At 39.6% G+C, this 25016-nt stretch overlaps 2 protein-coding genes across 4 annotated transcripts; one reads left to right on the top strand and one right to left on the bottom strand.

Annotated features, from left to right (window-relative positions):
* Positions 1 to 49: 49 nt before the first annotated feature.
* On the top strand, positions 50 to 13768 carry LOC139915952 (putative E3 ubiquitin-protein ligase HERC4). The gene is made up of 23 exons (XM_071904740.2): positions 50 to 289; positions 1646 to 1802; positions 2193 to 2269; positions 3180 to 3407; positions 3816 to 3907; positions 4221 to 4348; positions 4587 to 4741; positions 5187 to 5242; positions 5351 to 5442; positions 5564 to 5623; positions 5859 to 5955; positions 6215 to 6395; positions 6802 to 6953; positions 7304 to 7423; positions 7666 to 7764; positions 8268 to 8447; positions 8825 to 8965; positions 9582 to 9748; positions 10235 to 10301; positions 10400 to 10470; positions 10942 to 11125; positions 11319 to 11421; positions 12031 to 13768. Exons 1-23 carry the CDS (start codon positions 73 to 75, stop codon positions 12249 to 12251), a joined length of 3045 nt encoding a protein of 1014 aa, XP_071760841.1. The 5' UTR covers positions 50 to 72; the 3' UTR covers positions 12252 to 13768.
* A 1237-nt stretch (positions 13769 to 15005) lies between these two features.
* Positions 15006 to 21206, bottom strand: yif1b (Yip1 interacting factor homolog B (S. cerevisiae)). 3 transcript variants are annotated; one of them, XM_071904736.2, is made up of 8 exons: positions 21064 to 21206; positions 19245 to 19347; positions 18491 to 18620; positions 18144 to 18248; positions 17495 to 17631; positions 17255 to 17410; positions 16674 to 16767; positions 15006 to 15932 (listed from the first exon to the last, which is right to left on the bottom strand). In XM_071904736.2, exons 1-8 carry the CDS (start codon positions 21098 to 21100, stop codon positions 15777 to 15779), a joined length of 918 nt encoding a protein of 305 aa, XP_071760837.1. In that variant the 5' UTR covers positions 21101 to 21206; the 3' UTR covers positions 15006 to 15776. The 3 variants fall into 3 exon arrangements, with proteins under 3 accessions (XP_071760837.1, XP_071760836.1, XP_071760838.1); XM_071904735.2 differs by having other exon boundaries at positions 21055 to 21206; XM_071904737.2 differs by having other exon boundaries at positions 21079 to 21201.
* Between the last annotated feature and the right edge of the window lie 3810 nt (positions 21207 to 25016).

A 25016-nucleotide genomic window follows, 5' to 3' on the forward strand; every position in this document is an offset into this window, starting at 1 on the left:
AGGCAACCTTATTTGAGGAAGTGCGATTGATGCTCGCCTGTTAGGTCAGAGTGAGTCTGTCAGGAGTGAGACATGCAGCTGTACTGTTGGGGAGACAGCTCCATCGGACAGGTTGGTCCACAGGGAGCCCTCACTCCCGTGTCGTGGACTGTCCCCGAGGTTGTAACCGACATCTGCTGTGGGGAGCAACACACTTTGTTCCTCACCAGGGGGGGAGGCATTTTGTCTTGTGGACGCAACTCTCTTGGACAGCTCGGCCGAAAGACTGGGAAAGATGCAAAGGCACCAGGTGGGTCATGAAAGAGTTTCGAAAAGTCTGCGCAGCTGATGAAAAGTCACTGTAATATCCCTGTAGCCCTATAGGGGCTTATAGTGTGTGTTTGTGGTAGTTAATAGTGAGTTTATCGTCTAATTAGGCTAATCGTTGCTTATCTCCTGTCAATGGTTTCTCTCTCCTCCATGTATCCTAAATTTGACTATAGATTTTCCGTGGTTCTTTTTCGTAAGTAATTGTGTTTGTCAAGACCAATTAATGGTATTTGTTGATATTGTAAGCTAGAGACTGGCCTATATTTTACATAAATTAGTTGATAAGATGTTGCATTTGTTTTCTTTGAGTAGAACTGTGAAGTGACGTTGCTGTAATGTTAGCTAGGTTTGCTTAGGGAAACTCAACTTAGGTTTCACTTTCGTTTCCTCCGTCCAAGTTCAGGCAACGAAAGTTGGAGCAGCTGCTCCCCAGAGCAAACAACCAACAGTAAAAACAAGAATCAGTTTCTGAAAAGCGCTAATTTATGCCCCCTCCCCTTAAAATACCCTATCTAACGCTGCTGCTAGGGTCTTAACTAAGACCAAAAAAAGCGATCACATAACTCCTGTATTACGTGATATGCACTGGCTACCCATATCTTTTAGAATAGATAAATACTTCTTGTAGTCTTTAAGGCACTAAATGGTTTATCACCTTCTTATATTTCACACAGTTTATCGTTCTATGTCCCCGCACGAGCCCTCAGGTCATCAGATGCCTGTCTCTTAAACATTCCCAAGGTCAGCAAGAAAATTGGAGAGGCTGCTTTCTCCCACTATGCCCCGAAACTGTGGAATAGCTTACCTTTAGGTATTAAAGTGGCAGACTCACTCCATATTTTTAAACAAAACATACTTGTTTACCTTGGCTTACAAATAGTAATACTGTCTACTTTTGCTTTGCCAATTTTATTGTTTCTTCGATGTGATTTCTCTGTACATCCTGTTCTCTCTTTCTGTCTTTTTTTTCTTTTTTTTTTCTCAATACATTGACTGGATACTATGTCACTTTTATCTGTTTTCTTTTGCCATCCTGCATCCAGCACTTTGAGCTACTGTCCTTGTATGAAAGGTGCTCTATAAATAAAATTCATTATCATTAAAATTCATTATCTTTATCTAATTTAAGATTAGTTTAAGAGTAGTTTGAGACTACTTACTATAAGTAGCCTAAAGAAAACCAGCAGATTTCTTGTCACTTGGATCTCATTGGGATGATAGCTGTTTTTTGTGTTAGGGTTTTATTTAGTGAATGTATGCAAATAAGAGGTCCTCATAAATGACAACCCAAATGTGTGTGTGTCTCTCTGTCTGTCTGTGTGTTATCCTGTGTCAGGCCGTGTGGAGGGTCTGGGCAGTGTGGTGGCGGTGGCCTGCGGTCAGGACCACAATCTGGCTGTGTCTGCCTCGGGAGAGGTCTTCTCCTGGGGGACCGGGAGGGACGGACAGTTGGGGTTTTGCCTCGACACACCGTCCAAATGGCAAAGACCAAGGCAAGCGCTCTAGAAGTCTATAGAACATAATACAGTGTGGCGTTAAGATTACCTAGAAACAGGCATGGAAATTTAAGTAACATTTTTTTTCAGTCCAGGTTAAATTATCCTCACTAGTCAGAATGTGAATGTTGGCTAATGGCAAACATAGCATTACTGTCTGGCCAGTGTATAAAATTCTTACACATGTATGAACGCTTTTAAATCAGAAATAACACCAAAGCATTTATTATCCACTAACAAAGGATCATAAAAGCATCATAAGAGGACTATCAGAATGGATAAAAGCATCTCAATAAATACCTTAGATAAAATAAAGGCACCTGTGTTTTAAGAAGTTATCTAAAACGTGCCTTATGATTAACTTATGATTTTCCCATTAACATACAGTCTGGTGGAGATACCTCTGCCAATACCAGTGATTCAAGTTGCTTGTGGAAACTCCCATTCCTTGGCCTTGACTAAAGGTAAGAAACTAATCACACTGATGACATCATCTTGGTGTGTTTATATGACACTGCCAGCCCTAGATACATGGCTTATAATATACTCTATTATGATGTCTGATGTTTAGTGATGTGTTTTTATTTTATAAGTCACTGTGCCAAAACCAGTTTTCCCATTTGCTATAGGTGTAATATAGACATAAACTGTTTTTAACAAACCTGTAGCCTCAATGAGCCACAGACACAACATGCCATAAACTCAGGATTTATATCCCACCAGAACAAAATAGAAACTATAGAAACGTCATACTTCCACCACAGGTTCCTTCCACAGGGTTTCCACACTTCTGGAAAACCTGGAAAAGTCTTTTAAATAGTATTTTCCAGGTTTGGAGAAGTTATGAAAAATTATGAAGGGTAGAAAAGTTTTGGAAAAGTCATAAAATTTTATTTGTTGTAAAGTTAATGGTTTGTTTTTTTCTTGAATACTGTCAAATGTCACAAAAAGCAGTGGCTGGCTCCAAAACAGTCTGGACCTCCCTGTTGGAAGAAAATATTGTTGGTTGCTGACCTTTTTTTGTTGTTGAAAGAGTTAAAATAATGTAATAATAATATAATCTTTCATTTTAAAGTGAAAAACAAACTAATGCTTAAAGTTAGTGCAGTTGATGGTTACTTTTTAATTCAGTAAAAAAGTAAAATTCATTAAAATTTGGTCATGGAAATTCGAAAAGAGGTCATGGAGAAATCATGGAAAAGTTTTGGAATTTCATTAGTGAAGGTGTGGGACCCCTGCCTCTGTCAAACTACAGTCTTCTTCTCATACCCAGAAAGACGTATTACACCTCATTACCGCAAATGTGCTGTGGGACTGTACCGCCTCTGTGCTTGTTATTGTTAAAAGGATTTTTCTTTTTGTTCCACTTTCCAGGAGGAAGTGTCTTCTCCTGGGGTTTGAACAGTCATGGGCAGCTGGGTCTGGGGAAGGAAGTGTCCCTGCAGCCCACGCCGACCATGGTGCTCTCTCTGACTGGGATAGCAGTGACCCAGATTTCGGCCGGAGGGGCCCACACCCTGGTCCTCACACTCCCAGGCCTGGTGTACTGCTGTGGGGCCAATAAAGCTGGCCAGCTGGGGCTCAACAGGGTGGATGAGAAGGGTGCGAAGATATTATCTAGGGATGGATGCGCACAGGCATAAATTACTGGTGGTTGCAGAACAAAATCATTAACGGGCGTTTGAAATTAACAGTGGGGCAATTTCTCTTCTATATGATTTGAGTTCATGAAACTGAGGGGCATAATGCAAAAAGTATGGGTGTCAATTTTTGCCTCTTTGTGGTGCAGGTCAGATCTTATGCCTGTCTAAATAGTGAATCAAATGTTTATACCTGCTTAAAAATTAGTTTATATTGGTGCTAAAAAGAACCTAAATGGCATTAGGGTTGCTTATAACTTTATTAAGTGATTGATTGAAACACACAATATTGTCACCCTAGATGCCATCATTTGAAATAAGCATGCTTTCCGTCTCCATGTCTAAGCACATGTGTTGTTGTCTTTAACAGGCAGGTTCAACATCTGTATGGTACCTGCCCTCAGACCGCTGGGAGTCTCCCTCATAAGCTGTGGAGAGGCGCACTCTGCTGTCTTAACAAAGGTATTCCTTCCCTTCACACTGGTTCCCAACCTTGGCTGCAAGATGATTTTGGTTTGATTTATAGAATGCGATGAGATTTATATTTCTGAATTAATAGCATTAACATTTTTCAGAATTTTTATGATTACATTGCTTTTGTGAAACAGAATATTTGGAGCCTCCTTAACTTCCCCCCAGTAATTAATCATCACTCTGTAAAGATAAGAGAGAAAAAGAGATTCTTTAAGTGCGTGTCCGAAAAAGGTAAAAAAAACTCTCCAGTGTATGGCACTGCTTCTTAGCTTCTTGTGTTATGTGCTGGTGCGGTTTCTAGGATGGCAAGGTATTCACTTTTGGAGAGGGAAGCCAAGGGCAGCTGGGCCACGGCTCCACTGCTAAAGAACTGGGACCCAGACTGGTCCAGGGCCTGGAGGGACTCGCCTCACAGATTGCATGTGGCAGGTGATAACTAGGAATGTGCTTACGTGCGCGCTGTATTTCCATTATAATTCAAGATACTCAAGTTTGCCATTTTATAGTTGACAGAAAGTAATCATTACATCATGTTTACAATAATCTGGATAAGCTCTTATTCCAGTTAGAGAAACCTAAACACAGTACGTATGATGTACCAAAACTATCTGGGATACTGTTTACATCTCATCCAGTTTCTTATTCACTGTTGGTTTTGGTCTTCCAGCTGTCACACCCTGGTACTGGGCTCCTCAGGCCAACTGTGGGCTTTTGGCAATGGGGTCAAAGGTCAACTTGGGACTGGAGGCTCAGAGGGCAGTCTGACCCCCACTCTGGTACAACTTCCATGGGCCACTGACAGTGCAGCAGCCATACCAAAAGGTATGTATGGCCAGTGTCGTGTTTTGTTGAGTATAATGAGGCGGGTGGTGTGAAAACGTCTTTGATTTTGTTCACATGCTCTCTAAAATCTATAATTATCCAGGGAGATGCATTCCATGGGTTGCTATGGCAACTTTATTAACAGTCTATGGACTGTTAATAAAGTTTATAAATAGAGTTGATGAGTTAATGACTGTGTTTTATTCTTAGACAGTGCTTGAGACTCAGAAATGCTGAACAGACAACATCTGCCACTAGAATGTTCAGTCAAATGACTCTTTGGGAATCTTGATTTGAGGAATCCCTTTTCGATCCTTTTACTATATGTGATATGATAGAGAAAGTCTGTCACACCTTGGTTTATGATATGTTGGTGTAATACTAGCAGATTCAAATGACATGTCTGAATTTGTTTTCATTTGTTTTCATTTGTTTGACCGAGCAGACATGAAAATAGCAGCTGGGTGGAATACAAACTTCAGCTACAGTTCGCCTACAGAGGTAGTGTATTAAACTTATTCCAGTTTAAAAGACCATTTTGCCATATGAATCAAGATGGCTGTATGTTGGATGTTGCTGTATGTTTTTTTTTTTTTTTTGACTGTTCAGAGTTTGCAGAGCGAGCGCCTAATTGGGAGGCTAGATGAGACCAAGCTGCAGACATATCTGGCAATGGAACAAGGCAACGAAGCGGCGAAGAGGTTCACTTTTATAATTGCATTTTTCTTATCTAGTTGCACTAGTGAAATATCAGTTGTATAATGCTGTAGTATTTATGGTGCTTTCTAATGTATATACTGTATATCTCTCTTTCTCCAACAGAGAAATATTCTGGATGTTTTTGACAGGTTCAAGCCTTGTTGCTAGCTTCACAAAAGCCAGGTAAGTTGTTGTTTGTGAAGTTTTAGGGACAAAATCAATAATATCTTTAAATTCAGTAAAGTAACTTTCATGCGCCTGACACAACTGTTGATAACTTATTATCTGGTAGAATAGATAAACTTATCAGCCCCTGCCAAAATTTCTTAGTATTTGGTTAGTGACTGGTATTGTTTTCCCACATGGGTATTTTTACTGTTTTTTTCTCATGCTGTGCCTTGGTTCTCTGTCTTATCAGCGGGCCTCCATCAGGCTCAGGTGCCTTAACTGTGGACATTGAGGCTGCTGTCCGAGCTTTCGACCAGTTACTGATAATACCATGGATCAAGGAATCAGTTAAGAACGCCCTTTAAATTTTCACATATCATGCACATTATTGGTCCTCAACCTTTTTTTTGTCCAGGACATGAATTGAGTAAATGATTAAAACAAACTAATCCTCCTGTCATGTGGCGACCCGTCAGAAACAGGCTCACATCCTATTTTGGGTTCTGACCTCTTGTATAAGAAACACTAATTTACATAATTACAAGGCAATAAATGCATGCATTTTAAATATTGTTGTGTTATCTCATTACTCTCTTTTCCATGTAGGCAAACATGGTCTTCTTATTGGAAAATCTTATCAGTTCAAGAACTTTGCTGAAATCACCAGAGATCTACATGATTCTGCTGTCGTGCCCCCTTCTCCAAGAGGACTTCCATGTCATGAGAGCGGTGTTGCCCTTGGCGGTCACTATAGTGCAGATGAATGAGAAGAGCCTGGCAACATTAAGTAAACAACTCTAAAGTTTTCATTTCAGAGGTTTGGGGAAGAATGTGTAAGAGTCCTTGGTTAGGGTTAGTGCTGTTTACAATACCACAGTATCTTCTGCAGAGAAAATGAATATGGAGTATGGCCATGCAAAATCACCAATATAATGCTGCGATTTGGAGTTTTTAATTTTGTACCTGAATTAAACGCTTACATGAAACATGATGTGCTAAATAATTTTCATGGAAGCTATCAAAACCAATTTTATTATGTCTAAAATGCACCGTCACCAAACTCTGCTTTTAATAACTTATGAAAACGAACTAATAACTTGTGGGTTTTGGAGATGTGAGATTTTCACCTGTCAACAGTGATAAATTAGTCTTGCAGTATGAATGTATGTGTGTGTGTTGTATTGTTTCTGCAGAAGGCTGGTGGTCTTCCCTGGCGCCCTCCATCATGATCAAGCACATCATGGTGTTCAAAAAGGCGCTGTCCTTCATGCTCAGAAACGGCCTTTTGGAAACTCACAACCCCGGGGTCAGATACGTGCTGGACGTCCTCAAGCTGCTCTACAAGGTCAGACAGACAGACAGATAGATAGATAGATAGATAGATAGATAGATAGATAGATAGATACTCTTTCAGTCTGGGATCAATTAAGAAATCATATTACTCATCCTGGGACTCATCCTTTGGCTCATAAACGCAGAATTTGGTCCACAACCTATTTTGAATCTGGACCAATAGTGGGTTTGTTTGGGCTTAGTATATTTTCTCCAGCATTGGTCTAACATCTTATGACTATGAAAATATGAAAATATGTCCAAATTCATTTTATTTCTAATTCTTCATCTAAATTAGTGAATGAAAACATGTTTTTATTTAATATATTTTATATAAGTTCATCTTTGGTTTTTTTTTCACAGGCAAACAAAAGTGGAAAGTCCCAGCAGGTCCCGCTGAATACGTTTTACGTGGATGAGATCATTGGTAATGTGCAGCCACTAATGGATGTCACTCTGTGGCGTGAATGCTCAAAATTGGAGGTTAGAGGTTTTTTTATTTTCAATGAAATTCCACTCACTTTAAGAATTCAAAAATACCTGTGGTCTATGACTGTCCAATCAATATTTATAAACATGAAGTCTCTCTAAAAAATGATTTAACTGTCTTAGACTTAGGAATAAGAAGTGAATCTCTAGTGAGCCGTGTTGCTGCTCAGTGCTGAAATGATTTCCAGGTAAATGATGTATATTGTTATAAATGATGAATCGATGTTTTCTTGAAGGATACGCACCAAACGCCTGCCATCTTCTGCCGCTACCCGTTTCTGTTCAATCTGTGTTGCAAGATGGCAGTCTTTAACATCCATGCATACATATCAAAGGTATGTATTAAACAAAAATAAATTCATAAATTTTACTGAAAAGTCTACTTACATACATACATACAGTATATAGTATAGCCTACTGTACAGTTTTGATATACCAGTGATTTACCATCTTCCAAAATATATCTTGATGAACATGAATTTGAATGAATATCTCAAAAATGTGAATATTTTGGCAAAAATGAACAGTTTAATTTAAATAAGTAGTTATTGGTTTTTATTTAGTTATTTACTGTTTATTTATAGTAGCTCTTTATTGGTATTAAGGTATTTGTAAGGTGATGAAAAATGCTGAAATGCTGGATTAGAATTTATCTGCTGCAAAGACTACAGTATGTATACTTGAACTTGAAGCAGGAATGTTTGATATAAGCTTGATAGATGATATATTCCCCATTAACATTTTATTACATGCATACTGTTGATTTCATTGCATAATGCTGTTAACATTGCTCTCTGTGTTTCCTTGATAAATAAGGGCCATTGTTTGTAATTTACAGAAAACGCACCATTTTCTTCATGACTTAGCTTTGATGTGGCCCGCTGAATCGCTGGTCGATCCCCCTGACTACCCCCCCGCCCCGGTCTTCCAGCTGAAGCTCAGACGGCCGCACCTCGTCGAGGACACCTTCAGACAGCTAGCTGCAGCCGACCACTGCGCCTTCCAGAGGGAACTGTTGGTAAATATGTCATTCAAACTTTGGACGCCTTAATGTTTTGTAGCTAAATTTGGAAACTAGCTTTTTTGCATTTTAGGATGTATTTTTAACTTGTCTAGCTTGATCCCAGAGTAATGAAACATTTTGTTCCTGAGATGAGGGGAATGAGGGGATGATTCCAAATATCCATTTCAGTAAAAATAAAAGGTAAAACTAGAGATAACTGCAGGACACTGATGATATGCAAACAAGCCACCAGGAAACTTAGAAAATAGATTTACTGGATGGACATTCACTGTTAGAGCTGGTAGGAATTCAATGTGTTGCTCAAGGACACTTCAGCAGGACAGGTGGTCTCTCTAAACACTAGTCCAACTTGCCTCATCTATGTTCCCCAGGTGCAGTTTGTGGAGGACATGAAGGTGACTAATGTCAACACAAGGGACTTCTTCCTACATGCGTTTGATGAGCTGATGGCTCCTGAGTCTGAGATGTTCATGTACAACGAGAGCCAGACCCTCGCCTGGTTCCCTGTCAGGGTAAGACCAGGGGTTGCAATTAAAGGGAGAAATATTCAGTTAAAGAATTTGCATATACTATTCCTTTGGCCAAAGGCAGTCCAAACAGTGTTTGTAGACATAAACATATCTCTCTCCAAGCAAGTCACCAGAGAAACAATACTCTTATCCACTGTTAAACCCATGTGCAGCTGTATATAATAATAGTGTTATCACATTTGAAGAAGAAAAATGTCTCTTTATACATAAAAACCATCCCTGGTACTGCCACAGTAATAATATTTTCTGTCTTATATGAGTTGTGCAGGTGTGACATTGCATATTAGTGGGTGGTACAACCTCTTTTCTCTTGTTTCTGGCTATGGAAAAGAGTGGTGAATGTGCAATAATCCAGATTACTGTAACTGTGTGAGGACTTGGAATAACATGTAAAATGATGAAATGTATTGTGATTACATTTGTGAATGCACAACTCTTTGATTTTGCTTGATATCATAGAGCCCCCCTGCGGCCATTTTACACTTTTGCTCCCTTCCTCAAGCCAATTGGGGCAAAATTCTTCAAGTAAAAGCAAATTTCAGACAGATACTGGATGTTACTAAATCTTAATCATCATGTTCTATCATCAAACCAACAGCCCAGAGTCAAGGAGAGGGATTACTTTCTGTTCGGGGTGCTGTGTGGCATGGCTCTCTACAACCACAACATTGTCCACCTGCCCTTCCCGCTGGTTCTCTTCAAGAAGCTGGTGGGCGCCAAACCCTCGCTGGACGACATGAAGGAGTTTGAACCTGTAGTGGGAGAGTAAGGATGGATTTATATAGGCACCAAAGATCTGTTTTTGAATCTGCTTTTGCGCATATCTTTACATGGTGACAGTGATGATTAAAGTTACAATGATTAAAAATATGATTTTCCTGTATACATAGTATATAATTCGATTGAGACAATTAAGGGATTAATTCATTTTGCTATATTATTGATGTTGTTTCACTCTACAGCTATTCCACTGTTATCAAACATCTTGTACTATTCAATGCATTTTAACCTCTTGAGCTGACTGAAAATAATGATAAATAATGGGACTTTCTGCATAACTGAAAAGCTTATAAGTTTGTTTTGAATAGGCAACACTTTGTAGGTGCAGGTCACAGTTATGTTGAAACATAATCTAAAACGCACAACCTGCAAATGCAATACACTTTTTTTAACATGCAAAATTCCAAGATAATATTTCACGTCAGAGGGAAGTCAGTGAGTAATAAATGAATCCTTTTCCAATGCTTTCAGGAGTTTGCGGTACGTCTTGGAGGACTACACTTCTGATGATGTTGAAAACATGGAACTGAATTTCAGGGTATGTTCACTGACTGTCAGTTATCACAGTATGCACAGTTACTGGGATTCATTTTGTACACTACCTAGTCTTTTAAATTTCATCATTGTCGATTACAGGTCGCCTGGAATGGCAGAGAAGTGGAACTTGATCCAAAAGAAAACGGAAAAGTTGTCACAAGTTCAAACAAGTGCGTTTTTAAAGAATTATATAATGTGGCTCAGTCTATGTACTCAAGCTTTGTTACATGTATTACATTATCTCTCTCTTTCTGTCTCTCTCTGTTTTTCTCCCTCCCATCTTTCTCGTCTGTCACCATTGTGTACTATTGACAAACAGAAATATCCTCCCAAAATCTGAACATTTACATGAATGTAAAGGGTGTGACTCCAAACTCTCTCACTTACTAGGAAAGAAATTGTGTGAGATCTGGAATAGGAAGTAGGAAGAATATGATTCAGTAGTTTTATTATGTAAAAGCTAGCACCTAGTGTAAATGAGTTTGCTTCAACAAGTTCAGTATGAGCATAACTTCATTGAGGACATACACAGGTATAGAAACAATACCCACCTCTTTCCCTTGGCATTATATTTCTCCATGTATGCATTACTTGGCTGAAACTACTTTTATAATTCTGAATCTCTCTCTCTCTCTCAATAGGAAAGAGTTTGTCAACGCCTTTGTCAACTACGCCTTCAACACGTCAGTGGAGAAAGTGTTCGAGGAGTTCAGGAGAGGCTTCTTCAAGGTGTGCGACATCGATGTGGTGGAGTTCTTCCAGCCAGAGGAGCTGCGAGGAGTGATGGTGGGCCAAGAAAACTACGACTGGGACGTGTTTAAGAAGGTTTGCAAGTGTTTTGACTTTTGAATCTCCTTGATGAGAATCAGGAATGTAATCATTTCACATATTCAGAATATTGTGCTTCTCATGTAGACAGGGATATTCATGAACAGGACATCAAAATGCATATAAATATCTTATGCCAAAGACTGAAATGTCACTCTTTTTGATTTTTTTCTTCTGTGATTTGATCTAGAACACGGCGTATGAAGGAGAATATCACGCCAACCATCCGAACATTGTTACCTTCTGGGAGGTGTTTGACGAACTGACAGCAGATCAAAAGAAAGCTTTCCTCTGTAAGTAATGGTACACAATTATCATTAAAATGGAGTTAATCAAGATGAACCGTGGGATGGGTGAGGAGGTGAAGCACTGGTGTCTCCCACTTCCTCCCAAAACCCATGCTTAGCAAAAATGATGTAGTGATATTTGTGTTTAGACTGTATAGACTGTGCGGGATACTTCATTCATTCTTAATTCATTTAAAAACGGACACTGTAAAGTGATATTTCAGTTCGGCTGAACAATTTCACTCTAGCATCAAGGTGTTTTTCTCTCATTATCCGTTTCAGACTCTTGTAATTAATAATTGCAACACACAAAATTACCTCTTTTAACATCCAACCATGGACACGGTACATGAAAAGAGTACGAATATGATAACGAGGAATAATCTGCAAATAATAGGTGTACTGGGAAACAGGAAAAATATTTAATAGTATAGTGACTATTAATGATGAAATAATAAAATGAAAAAGTATGGGAGAGGTGCTAAAATGTTAAAGAAACAAGAGCTGAGAAGAAAATGTAGAAAGTTTTTTTTTTTTCTTGGTAACCTAAAAGCTTTGCTTTAATATTTAAGATGTTCCCATTTAACATGATGTCTTCCTATCACTTGTCACCAGTGTTCCTCACAGGTTGTGACCGTGTTCCCATCCTGGGCATGGACACAATCCAGATGAGAGTCGCTGTCCTCGCCGACTCCACTGAACTCCATTTCCCAGCATCCCTCACCTGTCATAATCTGCTTCTGCTGCCCATCTACCAGAGATACCCAGCCAAGAGGACGCTGCAGAACAGGCTTGTAGAGGCTATTAATCACAACAGAGGCTTCTGGAAGGAATAATGCACAACAGGCTTAGAAACAGGCGGGTTAGCTGAGGAGGGTTACTTTCAAAACATAATCTATTACTGATTATCTGCTTAAAATTAGTCCAACTTTGATTTCTTTGTTACTTTTGGGGTATTTTGCCTCCAAAATCTGCCGAATATTATGCTTTTTTATATAAATTTAGATACTACTATATTGTCATTGAGTAAATTAAGTCTCAACTTGGGATCCATACTAATATCAATGTAGACTTACTGTTGCTCTTGTCATGTGTGGACCCATCATAAGTAGTCCTGAGCCATAGTTTGAGAATCTAGACCGTAGCAGAATGTAGAGTTATCATGGTAACCCTGTCTTTATTTTAAAAATGTTACACTTGATTTTGAAGTTGACTTTGTTTGATGACACTTGTTCATGTTCGATGTTGAAATGTTATTCCATATGATGCTTTACACAACATTGGATACCTTATGTTTATGCAGTAGTGCAGTTTAGGGGTATTAACATGCATAATGACATTGTTTGACATAACTATAACAAAGGGTTAGACCCAGTGTTTCACCATATTCATTCAGCTGTGGTGGGTTGCCAATACATATAGGGTCAATGTGCAGAATGATGACATTTATCATAAGAGTATCTAGATTAAGAACAGTTTTTGTGCCACTGCCTGCACTCAAATCAAAGCTTCTTTCTCCACTGATACTAATAAATACAAGGTAAACACTGGTTAGAGCACATTATATCCACCTCTCCTCTTTAGTATACTTCATCATTGTTACACCTCTGCTTAGGTCTACCAGGGTTATACTGCTACTATAATCTCACTCTTTTGCACTTGATACCTTGGCAAACTCAGCATTAAATACTTATTCCGTTCATGTTATGCAAGCTTTAACCTTCAATAACTGATATATGTTCATGTATAAAAGTATCCAACATATTCTACAATTTGTGTAACTCAAGACGCTGATTATTTTGTTGCCTATTATACCTTTACAATAAATAAATGTTCACTCTGCAATACCGCTTTCCAGTTTATCATCAAGTTAAAAGTCAAGTCTGATTTTTCAGTGTGTGTGACTCAGCTCTACTCTTACCTTTGCTAGTTTAACATCCTCTTAAAGCCAGGCTGTGAAGGGGTAATTATATTGTTTCTGATCTTGTGTAAATCCTAGGGGGAAAATGCTGTTGGAAACTGCAGCATTTACGCTACAGGCCAGCTAACAAAATCCAATCTATTTAGTATTTCAAAAGTAGGTATACAATAATAATTATGCAAAACAAAGTTGTGACACTCACTTTTGAAACACCTGGTAAATATTTTGCGTGGATCAGATAGTGTCTGGATGGAGTCAAGTGAAAATGGCTTGCCTGCACACACTGAATGGCAGCAGGTAGCTAGTCAAAGCAGGCCTAATTTTCAAGTTTGATGTTACAAAAAAAAGTGTATTAGGTCTTTGGTTTGTAAATAATATTTTGCACAGCAGTTGAAATAAATCAATGGTCTTATCAGGCCTGAGTGTGAAGAAAAAAAAGATGCAACTTTGTTCTAGGTGTTGCAGAGTGTTGTTTGACGTTTTCCTTTTGTCCTTCTGCTGGCATCTTAGATGGCTTATTGTCACCTGTCTGTTTATCAAACTCAGTTGAATTTGTTTGCTGTGCTTCTGTCATGTCTGGAAAAAACAAATAGTGCACATAAAATTGAAAAAAAAAAAAAAAAAAAGCTCACACCAAACTGTCTCCATAAATCTGAGTTTATTGGCCAGTCTGTAAACAGAACAACAAGATCAGTGTCATCACATATCATTTCCACGGCCTGAGTTGATGCGTTGTAAGCCTTCAGCCTGCTTTGAGAATCAGGGCTGGGATCAGTTCACCTTGAGTCATCAATAGAATCTGCAATTAAATTACTGGTGATAGAGAATTGGCATGCCATACTTAAAGAGATGCTGTAAAAATGACAGTTTCTATGCATGTGATATTTTCTTCATCAAGCACTCGTCACAAAGTGGGGGAAAAGTTTCTGTATTGGCACCTCAGTTAACTGAAATAAGCTTGTTAACATTTATGATTAAAACTTAACTTTGCCAAAAAATCAAAATCTGTAACACCCTCATGCTTAGAAGTTTCGGTATAAGCATTATAAAGAAGATACAAAGAACCTGAATTTTGAAAAGAATACTTCCTGAAGTAATTTAAGTAGAGTTGAAGTGAACCCTACTTTGGTTAGAATAAGAGATAACATTGGCCAAAGGAGCATAAATAGACAGTTCGTTTCATAGTGACATTAGATGATTCGTAAACACATAACTGACGAACGAGACAAAACATTTCAGTCATTTCAATATTTCAAGTATCTCATCTCAAGGAGGCTACAAACAAGCTTCACAGAACACAGACCATCACCTCTCTTCCCTTTATTCCATCTGACTTTCAATATGAAAAGCAGAAAATAAATTACTCAGTCTTAAAATGAGATCAAAATTAACTCGACGTGTCACCATAAGGTCTATATAACTTAGCATGTCGTTGTGGCTTACACAGTTGATATCTCTATTCAAGAGTTGTCAGGCAGCAAAGCTAATACATGTAACAAAGCACATACAAAAGATTTTTTTTTAAACAGTTAAAAATGTGGGCAACATTACGCCCATACCTATAGACCAGTATGATAACCGCTGTGTCCGATGAATGAAGAATGAATAAGATCTACACAATGACGACAAGAACAGATGAGTTTCTTTCACACAAAGTGGAGAAGTACTACAACCATGAAACGCGTGTCGGGACCGGAGTTATCTTCCAGTAGAACTATTTCTACTCCAACATCAAAGCAGTAGACGCAAGAAATCATGATGATCATGAACTGAGTGCTGATCCCATGTTAACCTCTGCTAAACCTGGCTTTACCCTAAAAATTAAGAGTTCTTTCTTTAAGTGACCTGGACGGCTTATGTGACCAATTAGGTTAGTGTGCTTTCCTCCTGTAGGCTCAGAAAATTGCTTATGAGATGTCAGACCCTCCATAACAATACTTTTGCAATACACGAACATACGTACATAAATACCCCCTAAAAAAAAACATAATTAACAAATAATTACACAGTATACAAAAACAACTTAAAGCCACTTACAGCTGACGCTACAAATCCTCTAAGCCATTACATAAAAAAGACATAGAAAAGGCATTACTAATGACGCTGGGCTGGGCTGTGAGAGAAAAGGCAGCAACGCCTCCAATCTTCTCTCAATTGTGTGTTCTTTCTCCATGGATGGTTGGATTGAGTCTTGCGAGGGGGTGTGTCTGCATCTGTCGGTGTGTTTGGGGGTGAAGGGATATTATCCAGACAATCATGGCCTTTGTGTGTTTCATCTAAGTCCAGCTTCTTTGATGTGTGTGTGTGTGTGTGTGTTTGAGAGTGTTTTTCGGGGAGGAGATGGCATTCAGACAGCCACGGCTTGTGTTTTGTCCAAGTTCAGCTTTTGCACTTCTATGCGTGCATGCGTGCGTGCGTGCGTGTGTGTGTGTTCCAGGTCTTATCTGATGAGGTGGTAGGTAAGCCAGTACATGAAGATGGGCTGTGCTGCTGCTATAGACATGGTGAGGTACATCCTCAGCTGGTTTCTGGCTCCTCTCACCAGCCGCCCCTCTGCCGCCGCCTCAGAGAGCAGCTTCAGACGCAGAGTACGGATCTGGGGAAAGGCAAGCACACACACACACACACACACACACACACACACACACACACACACACACACACACACACACACACACACACACACACACACACACACACACACGCAGCACTGTTACAGACCCATCTGTTCTGTAATTTACCAGTCACTGAATTGAATGATTGAACCATATCTTTGCTTTGAAGATGTGTGGGTTTTTTTTTTTTTAAACATGGGAGAGGACAACACTCTTTTAAATAGGCTGATCATTTTGAGTTATCAATTATGAAACGTGGAAAGCTTTTATTTCCTTCCACCACAACACATTTTCAATAGTACAGCTAAATGTCAGATTTCACAATGTTCAGACAAGTTTTCCTAGATTAAATAAGGTAATAGTTGTCTAGAAAAGTGTTGAAGTCTAGACTGAAAAGAAAATCAAACAGCGATTGGACCCGACTTGGGAACAAGCTGCCTGAGGAGATCAGTTTAGCCCAATCAGCAATTCTTGTTAAATCACTTTTAAAAACTCACTTTTATTTGCCTGCTTTGTTAATATCTTCATGGAGTTGATTCTAACTATAATTTGTTTTTATTGATTTTCTTTTCCTGCTTGGTCTGTTTTAACGACCTTGCCCGTTTCATTTATTGTACACTGCTTTGCAACATTGCTTTTGAAAAGTGCTGTACAAATTTAGTTCATTAACTTCAACTCTAATTAGTTTTCTAAGTTTCAGAGCAGTACATGCTGCTTCTCACCATAAAGACAAAGATGGCAGCACAGCACCACAGTAGAGACAGGTAGTATCCTGGCCGCCCAAACAGCAGGCCTGCTACCAGCCCCACGATCATCCTGGAGAAAGAGACACACACACACACACACACACACACACACACACACACACACACACACAGTTTAGTTATATCCTGTTGTACACAACACTGACAGTCACCCAGATCTCCAGACAGCCTTTTTGTTGCTGTACTGGGAGAGAAAAAATGTTAAAAAAGCAACAGCAACAACAACTTTGTCCTTGGTGCGGAGCAATGGAGAACTAGCATTATATGCTTCTTCTTAGAATAAAAATATATGGAATAAAGAAAATCAAAGAAAAAAAGAGAAAAAAAAACAAAGGAATCAAGAAAAGTAGGACAGAATAAAGAACAAAATAAAGTATCAAAGAAAGAATGAAATAAAGAGAAAAAAGAAAAGCAGAAACAGAGTGTGTATTGTGTACCTTGCATATTCATATCACAGGAAAGCCAGTAAGTCTATGTTTGTTGAGGTCCATGTTAATAAAGCAGGGGGGTGAGGGGGGGTGGAGCAGACAGATACATACCCAACATATTTGTAGCCAGAGAAGGCCAGCAGGTCGATGGTGGTGAGGTCGGTGTTGACGGTGACGAGGTACAGAGACAGGAGGACGGCCAGCACCTCCATGACCAGCCACACGAACGCCGAGCTGGCCTGCACTCCCAGCAGCTCCGGAGTAAACCTGAGGGGATCGGGACATGTTGTGGTCTCTCTCTCTGTCTCTATGTGTGTGTGTGTGTGTGTGTGTGTGTGTGTGTGTGCGTACCTGTTCTGTGTGCCCAGGGCCAGTCCAGCCACCAGTATGTATGTGATGAAGCCCATGGCTGGAATGTAGAGATCAGGAGCGTTCACATCGAAGCGTGGCGCCACAGGAGTGTCCTGCTGGTAGCTCACCTCCCAGTTCTACAACACACACAATCACACACTTTCACCATGCTTGGTCGGAATCCTAAACTTTGGGCCTCAGACAAATAGTATTAAATGGGTAGTGGCCTGATTTATTTAATTATGGGATGCAGCTCAAAATGGATTCCTGGATGACTTCTTCACATTAAAAGAGCAATGGCATATCTCAAAGTCTGGGTCCCAAGGCAAGAAGAACCTCTTGTCAGGCTAAAAATACTTCAGAGCGGCTAGGCAGAAGAATATATTTGCAAGCAGAAAAAAAAAAATTGTATATATATGCTCTCAGGCAAGCTTACCTTGTACATGTTGAGAAAGACTAAAAAGACTAAAACTTTACACAGAAAAGAAGCAGGTCTACATAGATCCAAGGAAAACTAGCAGGCCTAAAAAGGAATTTAGACTTGCAAGGCTTCAGGCAGAGCTAAAAATAGGCCTCACTGTCTCAGCCTGGAGCATATGGGAAAAAACTTGCAGAAAGATTTAGATTTAGCAGGTCTGAGTAGGCTTACCTCGTGCATGTAAGGGAAAACTAGAAGACCCAGCTTCTTTCCCACGTACACCGTGTCCACAGCGAAGTAGTACTTCAGCTTAGAAATTGGGATGAATCTGTCCAACTGAAACAAGAAAGAACACAGACATGCACATACACTCATTATTCTTGGACTATTGTGTGGTACACAGTATATTATCTTTCACACCATCCTTTTGAGGCCATTTTGTGAGGGCCCTTTTGCATCCCTTCTGGTAAGCGTTCAGTTAAATACAACAGGGGATGCAAATCGGTGCAAGTGAAAACACCCCACTGCCATTCTTCTGAGGGATTCATTCAACAGATAGTTGTGTGAGTCAGTCTTACGTTCTTGTCCACCATTTCCCTTCCCTGGGACGCCAGGGAGCTTCCATATGCCATGGCCAGGTTGGACATGGGGTCTGACAGGAGGGCCTGGCCAGCAAAGTTCCCCGCTTGAGGCGCTGCCTGCTGGTTCCTGTCAACATCGCACAAGATAAAAGAGGAAGCAGTCAAATTTTAGATTCAGAAATGAATGTTTATCCATTGAAAGAAAATGACTACTAGCTAAACTAAAATCAACATACAGTCAAATTTGTTGTGAATAGATGACATGGGACACTGGAAAGATAAATTAACGCAAACAATAACAAAACACATGGAAACTAAACTAAGATAGCTACTATCTTTTTCGCAAAATGAAGAGTAAGAATTAGGCTATTTCAATTTAGAAGGCACAGCATGTTAGCTTGCTTGACAAATTTAACTTGATGTTTCCTTGACCTGGGGTCCGACAGATTCAGGATTTCTGGCTGCCTGCCGGTCTGACTACAAGTCAAAACTCTGACGACACACCTGTCTCCTTGGTAAAAAAAATGCAGAAGTTCCACAACTGTGGGACCAGAATTCTTTTTGCTGCGATCAGCCAAACTGTTTTTATTCTAATATCACCGCAGCGGAATTGAAAGTTCACATTAAAACATGTCCAATGAACTGCTGTTCTAAAGTGCTGGTCCCATGTCAATCCCGAGAGTCGTTTACTTCTGCAAAACGTGACTCAACCTTTTAATATTCAGCCTAGCCTGCCTGCCTGGGTTCCCACCTGTAGCCTGTCTGTGATCCAGGCTCAACTCCACTCGTATCCTCAAACAGCTGGCTGGCATCCGGACCGTCCGCTGAACTATTCCTTAGTCGCATCTTAGGCTCTGGATGATAGAGGAAAAAGACGAATGGAGAGAACAATAGATATGTCAAACAAAGGTGTAGGCCTGTGACATCTCAAACCACCCCTTGAAAGATTTTCGGTGATTTGGGATGCATAGAGGAGGCGGAGTTAGTAAAGCAAGCCAATGTCAAGCAGCCATGATTAAAGGAAAAGCAGAGAAACCAGCATGCATGAACATTTGAGCAATCAGGACAATTGTTTAAGTGATATTTCACTTTGTTGTAACACTTTAACATGCATATCCCCAGGCGTTCAAGAGCAGTCCAACATTGGCTGCCCGTGGATCTGCTGTCACATGCTCTCACAACTGATAATGCAGATGCCCATTACTGACTACCATACAACAGAATGGCCCTGTCGTCACTAGGAACACCTAGTCTAGACTAGGCTTTCAAAATGACAGTGAATGGTGATGACTACAGGTCTCCAATGTGGCCAACATTGGTAACAGGGAATTCATAAACTCTTACTAAAGGTGCTATTAAGTGAATATGTACTCCCAACGTGACTTTAACCTACTAAGGCCAGCGGAGGCATCAAACTACCAGCAAAAGCCAAACGCTAGGCCATGTAGCCACTTAATACCAAATGCTTTTGATGTTTATTGTATAACGATCAACAATACTGTGTGTGTATTATGTGTCCTCCCACTGTGAGTGCTGTGTGCATGAGAGATTTTCTATTCCCTGAGGGAAGGGTGATGATCACATTATCACATACTTATCACAAGAGCACTATTGTATAATCCCAAAAAAAACAGCCAGTATCAATCTGGACTTTGTTCCTCTTTCACCCTAATCTCAAGACAAGTATGATAGATCTGTCACTAAACATATGTTATTTCCAATTCGCATGGCCTTGGTTTACGTATGCATTTGCATCTTTACTACCTGAGATGAATACGTCAGCAAAGCTTTAGCTTCAAATTAACCTAGAGCCTAGTGGTGTCATTATGAACACATTTGGGCTCTGGTACATCCCAATTGGTCTTAGGTTTTACTGTGGAAAAGTGGTTATTTGCTTGGCGAACCACTTTCACGCCTTTGACGCATTAGGTCCTAAGCACCACTGGCTGCATGCCAATATTAGATTTCAATGAAACGGGCAATGACACAAAGCCGACGCCTAAAATCTGTGAACTTACAAGAAGCTGTAAGACAACAGCGTTAACTTACGTCAGCGTAGCAAAGCAACTAACCTACATATATCACCGCTGAACCAACATATCTGCACATAAACATAAAGAAGGTCCCAAGCCATCCTTGGCTTTATAGTACCTACAAAGCTAAGCAACCTAGGGGACCCAAATGAAAAGTAAGGTCCCCATCCGGGCAAGGAGCAGTGTGAGGGGATCCTTTAACTGCCGTTAGCTTAGCTTGATTAGGTAAGCTAAAGTTAGCTAGTAACCGGCGTTCATTATTAGCTGGCTACCAAGCTATCCAACCAGTTTATCATTTCTGATCTACTTTAAAATGCCATTCACATTATACGTTGGCAGACTCATTAATTTTTTACGTTACTGTATCTACAATGTAAATAGTGAGCTGTCAACCAGCCACACAACGAGCTACCATTCAGCTACGTTTACGTTGGATGTCGGGTAACGTTAACGTGAAAGATAGTAGAACAAAATGTGCAAATGCAGCCCGTAATCTTGAAGATTGATTCGATCAGTGATACCACGTACGTAACTTACGCTGTCTGAACCCACTTTGAGTTCCCGTGTAATCCATTCTGAATAACTTGGTGATGGTTGTAAATAAACTTTCCAGTTAAGTTAGGTCCAATTTTAGATGCAGCTTTAGTTGGCACTGGCAAGCTAGACAGGGAAGATGGAATCATTCATAAAACGAACGCGGAAGTAAACGCTTGTATTTCCGGTGTTCGTGATTGTTTTCTTGTTAAATTCTATTTCAAAAGGGTCACTAGAACCTCTTGGTCACTCCCAACCGGACTTCATTTGTTCAGGAGGCATGCGTGATGATCAGGGCATCCTGATAGTAAACATTTTAAATTAAACATATTTGTTGGGGAGTCGGGAGTTATCACGATCTTCGTCTCTTGTAACATTTCCTGCACAATACATGCTCCGTCAGTGAAGCGCTACCTCTACTGGATGATGGGATGAAGAACACTTTTGCTAAACTAGGAGAGTGCGGGGCGAGAGGGGTTCCTTGAGAGAAATTGGAATATCAGAATCTGGTATTTACCGGTACAGGTACTGAGATTGTGTCATGTTTCTTCAGCACCATCCTGGATTCAGTCTCACAACCTTTGGTGCCAATAGCAAGTAATTAATTTGTAATTTATTTTCATGTTTATTCAACATGCATCAAGCAAGAACTTACAGTGACTGTATACAGTACTATAAAGCCTACTGTTGAATATTTTACTCTATAATTTATTTGTGAAGGCCTGAAGGTGCTCTATAGTTTTTGATATAAACAGTGTGATTGATCTCATAATTGACTTTGCAGTGAAGCAAAGATTCTTTACACATTGACAGATGTATTGGGAATGGTAGAGCTCTGTTGGATGTACCACTGATTTATTGCAGATTTGTAAGGTTTTTAGATTATATTGATTGCTATAGTATCAACATTGGAAAATTGGCTCCATACTGTAGTGGGTTTAGTTTGGCATGGGGCCGGACCTGTGTGCAATTTGAATGCATGCTGTAGTTTTGGCAAGAAGATGAGGAAGTTGAATACATAGAAATTTAACAGGTTTCCAGTAGGAGAGCTGGCCAGCCCATAATAAAATCTGCTGGATTGCTTTATGGCACAAAAATGGAACCATTTTTATACACAGCTTTATTCCTGTGCCACTATTCTAACTGCATAGTTTCAACTTCAGGCTAGCTTACCTCCTTGGAAAGCATATTCGCTGTTATCAAGGGCTGTTATCGGCTTTTATCCTTCTTCATGCTCCTCTAAACACATACACAGAGCAACACTAGGCTCAAGTAGCAACATCCTCTGTGCAACAGGTAGCAATTAGAAACAGATAGCAAAATAGAAATGTGGAATTAATTTTGAGAAACACAAAGTGCTACACATAGCACCTTTAACATTTTAGCCATCCTGTCATTTGAATAATGTACACATACTTTGAACTGAATTAAGAATCCATGTCATACACAGAAAGAAGTACAGTATGAATGCATGAAATACTGGAGTCCCATAGTTCCTTCAAGGTTTCTACTCATTGATGGCTGACCTCATGTTGGGCCATGTTTGGTCAGTGTTTTAAATTGTGTCATATATTATTGAAATTAGGCCTTTATTGTGAAGATTAAATTGAGAGTAATGTATGCTGTGTCTTTGTGTCAGGGTTAGGAGATGATGGGAATTTCTAGAGGCAAAACTGCAGGTACCTGGAAAAAGTAGACCGGTTCAAACAACATGAATGTTTCATCATTCAACAGATCACTGCAAAAGACCAGCCAACTTCTATGCCAATATACAAATATAGTATCCGTCGGGCAAGGTAAAAAGAGATGGTTAGAGATTAGAGGGTAAAAAACTGCTCATGTGCTTAAAATTGAATGCTTTCTGAACTGGGACGATATTTTATACAAATTCTGCACCACTGGGTTTGCAATCTGAACGTAGGTGGTCAGAGGAACAGCAGCAGTGAACAGTGAGAACAGGTATATGGGAAAGCTGCAGTGAAGTTCCAGTGTGAACCAAGGTGTGCCCTCCCTTTCAGAAAACGTGGTAATCCAATACGCAAGCTTTGATACTTTAGTTGACCTATAATAAAATAGAAACTTGGGAAAACTCAGCTCCCGATTCCTTCTAGGGTTGGTCTTGTTCCATATAGTGGACATGTGATGGTCTAATCATTTAAAAAGGATTTGGCAGGAAAATGGGATTCATATGGAACAGGTGCAAGAACAGAGGCGATACTCTCATTTTAACAGTTTATATGCCTTGCAAGCGGGAACACTTGACCATCATTTGAGATTGCATATAGTGTACAGGTATCTGAAGTCATGTTTGAAGAGTGCTTTGAATCTCCACGTTACTTTTATTACCAGGTAGAGAAAGCGATCATGTTCAGCTTTAAAAGGAAAACTGGTGGTACAAAGTCTTCTCAGCTAGATTATTAATGGAAAGGAGTACGCTTTTAGTGAAATTTAATTTGTAGCCCGGTAGTTTAACGAAATCTTCACCAAGGAGTTGAGGTACAGAGTGAGATGGGTGCATCTAAGGAAACTTTGTGTGTTGTCTTTCCTCCTCTTATTAAACCTGTGGGCAATGGCCAGGGGTTCGATTGCAATGTCAAATAAGAACAACAACCCTACCTTTTTTCTCCCCTAATCAGCTTCAAAAGGAGTCTACGCCAGTTATGATCAATATTTTGATTCATTACAGCTTTTTGAATTTGTAAACCTAGTCTCTCCTGATAAAAGCAAAAAAAAAAAAAAAAAAGCATTGACGCATTAGGTAAAAAAAAAAAAAAAGCATTTTCTCTGATTCAGCATCGGAGAGGTTTCTGTCTGAAGGAAGAGTTTTTCTTTGTAGACGTCTGGGCTTGGAGAGAGGACATATCTGTTGTCAGTATCAGAAATAACCTGCAATAGTTTAGAAGGTCTTTTGGTGCAGTGTTTATTTTCAAAGGCAGTGCAAGAAATGATTTGGGCCCTGAGGCATGCTTTTAGACAATCCCAAAGAGTACATGGAGAAATACCTAGGGTGCTGTTAACCTCTAAGAAGTCGACTCGATCCTTGAGGAGTCTTTTAAATTTGCTGCATGAAAGTAGCAGGGGGGTCTAGGTGCCAAGTGTGTTGGGGAGCTGCAAAGTCTTGAAAGCTAACGTCCATCTGGAGTGGGTTGTGATCTGAAATGACAATACTGTGATATTGACAATAATTATAAATGTAACTGTTGTAACTGTAAATTACAACTGTAACTGTAACAGTTAATTGTAGTTTTATTTCTCCTCCGGGGGTCTGATAGGTTACATTAGGGGATAGCAGGCTAACAACATCAGATAACCTGGTAGCATTTCCCTATTTTTCCCTTACTAGTAAGCAAGCACACTATAGAGGATTTTAGCCCTTCCCACAATGCTTTGCTTTACCAGTTCTATACACTGCCTGCCGACATGCCGTTCAGTCGTACTGAAGAGAGTGTAATACTGTTGCTGTAACTTAATAAAGTGACTATAAACAACTAAATCAGTGTTAATATTACTTGCATCGGTCATTTCCAACTCGTCAGTGGAACACCAAGTACTGTTAATGAAGAAGATCAGCCGAGACAAGCTTATTTCGGATTACTTGAGATATTTGGTCACAGTTAGCTAGGTTAGCTAGGGAGCTAGCCAACGTTAGTTAGCTGCATTTTAATATAATTCATGCTACAGTGCATCTTATACTGATATATTTGGCCGGATTATCTTCCATAACGTTATGGATTCTGATTTGGCCCAAAGTTAACGGACTAATACATCGGTAATCGGAGCTGAGAAGAACTCTGTAGTTTGCCAGTTTTGTCAAGTTGACAGCCCTTTATAGAGCTCAACAGTGACCGCCCACTTTTGAACGGAAACATTTGATTTGGAGCAAAAAAAATTGGAAAACAGAAAAAAAGGCATAGTTTTATTTTTATTTTTTTCCCGTTTTCCAATTTTTTTTTTTT

This window comes from Centroberyx gerrardi, chromosome 6, assembly GCF_048128805.1.
Source record: "Centroberyx gerrardi isolate f3 chromosome 6, fCenGer3.hap1.cur.20231027, whole genome shotgun sequence".
NCBI lineage: Eukaryota > Metazoa > Chordata > Actinopteri > Beryciformes > Berycidae > Centroberyx > Centroberyx gerrardi.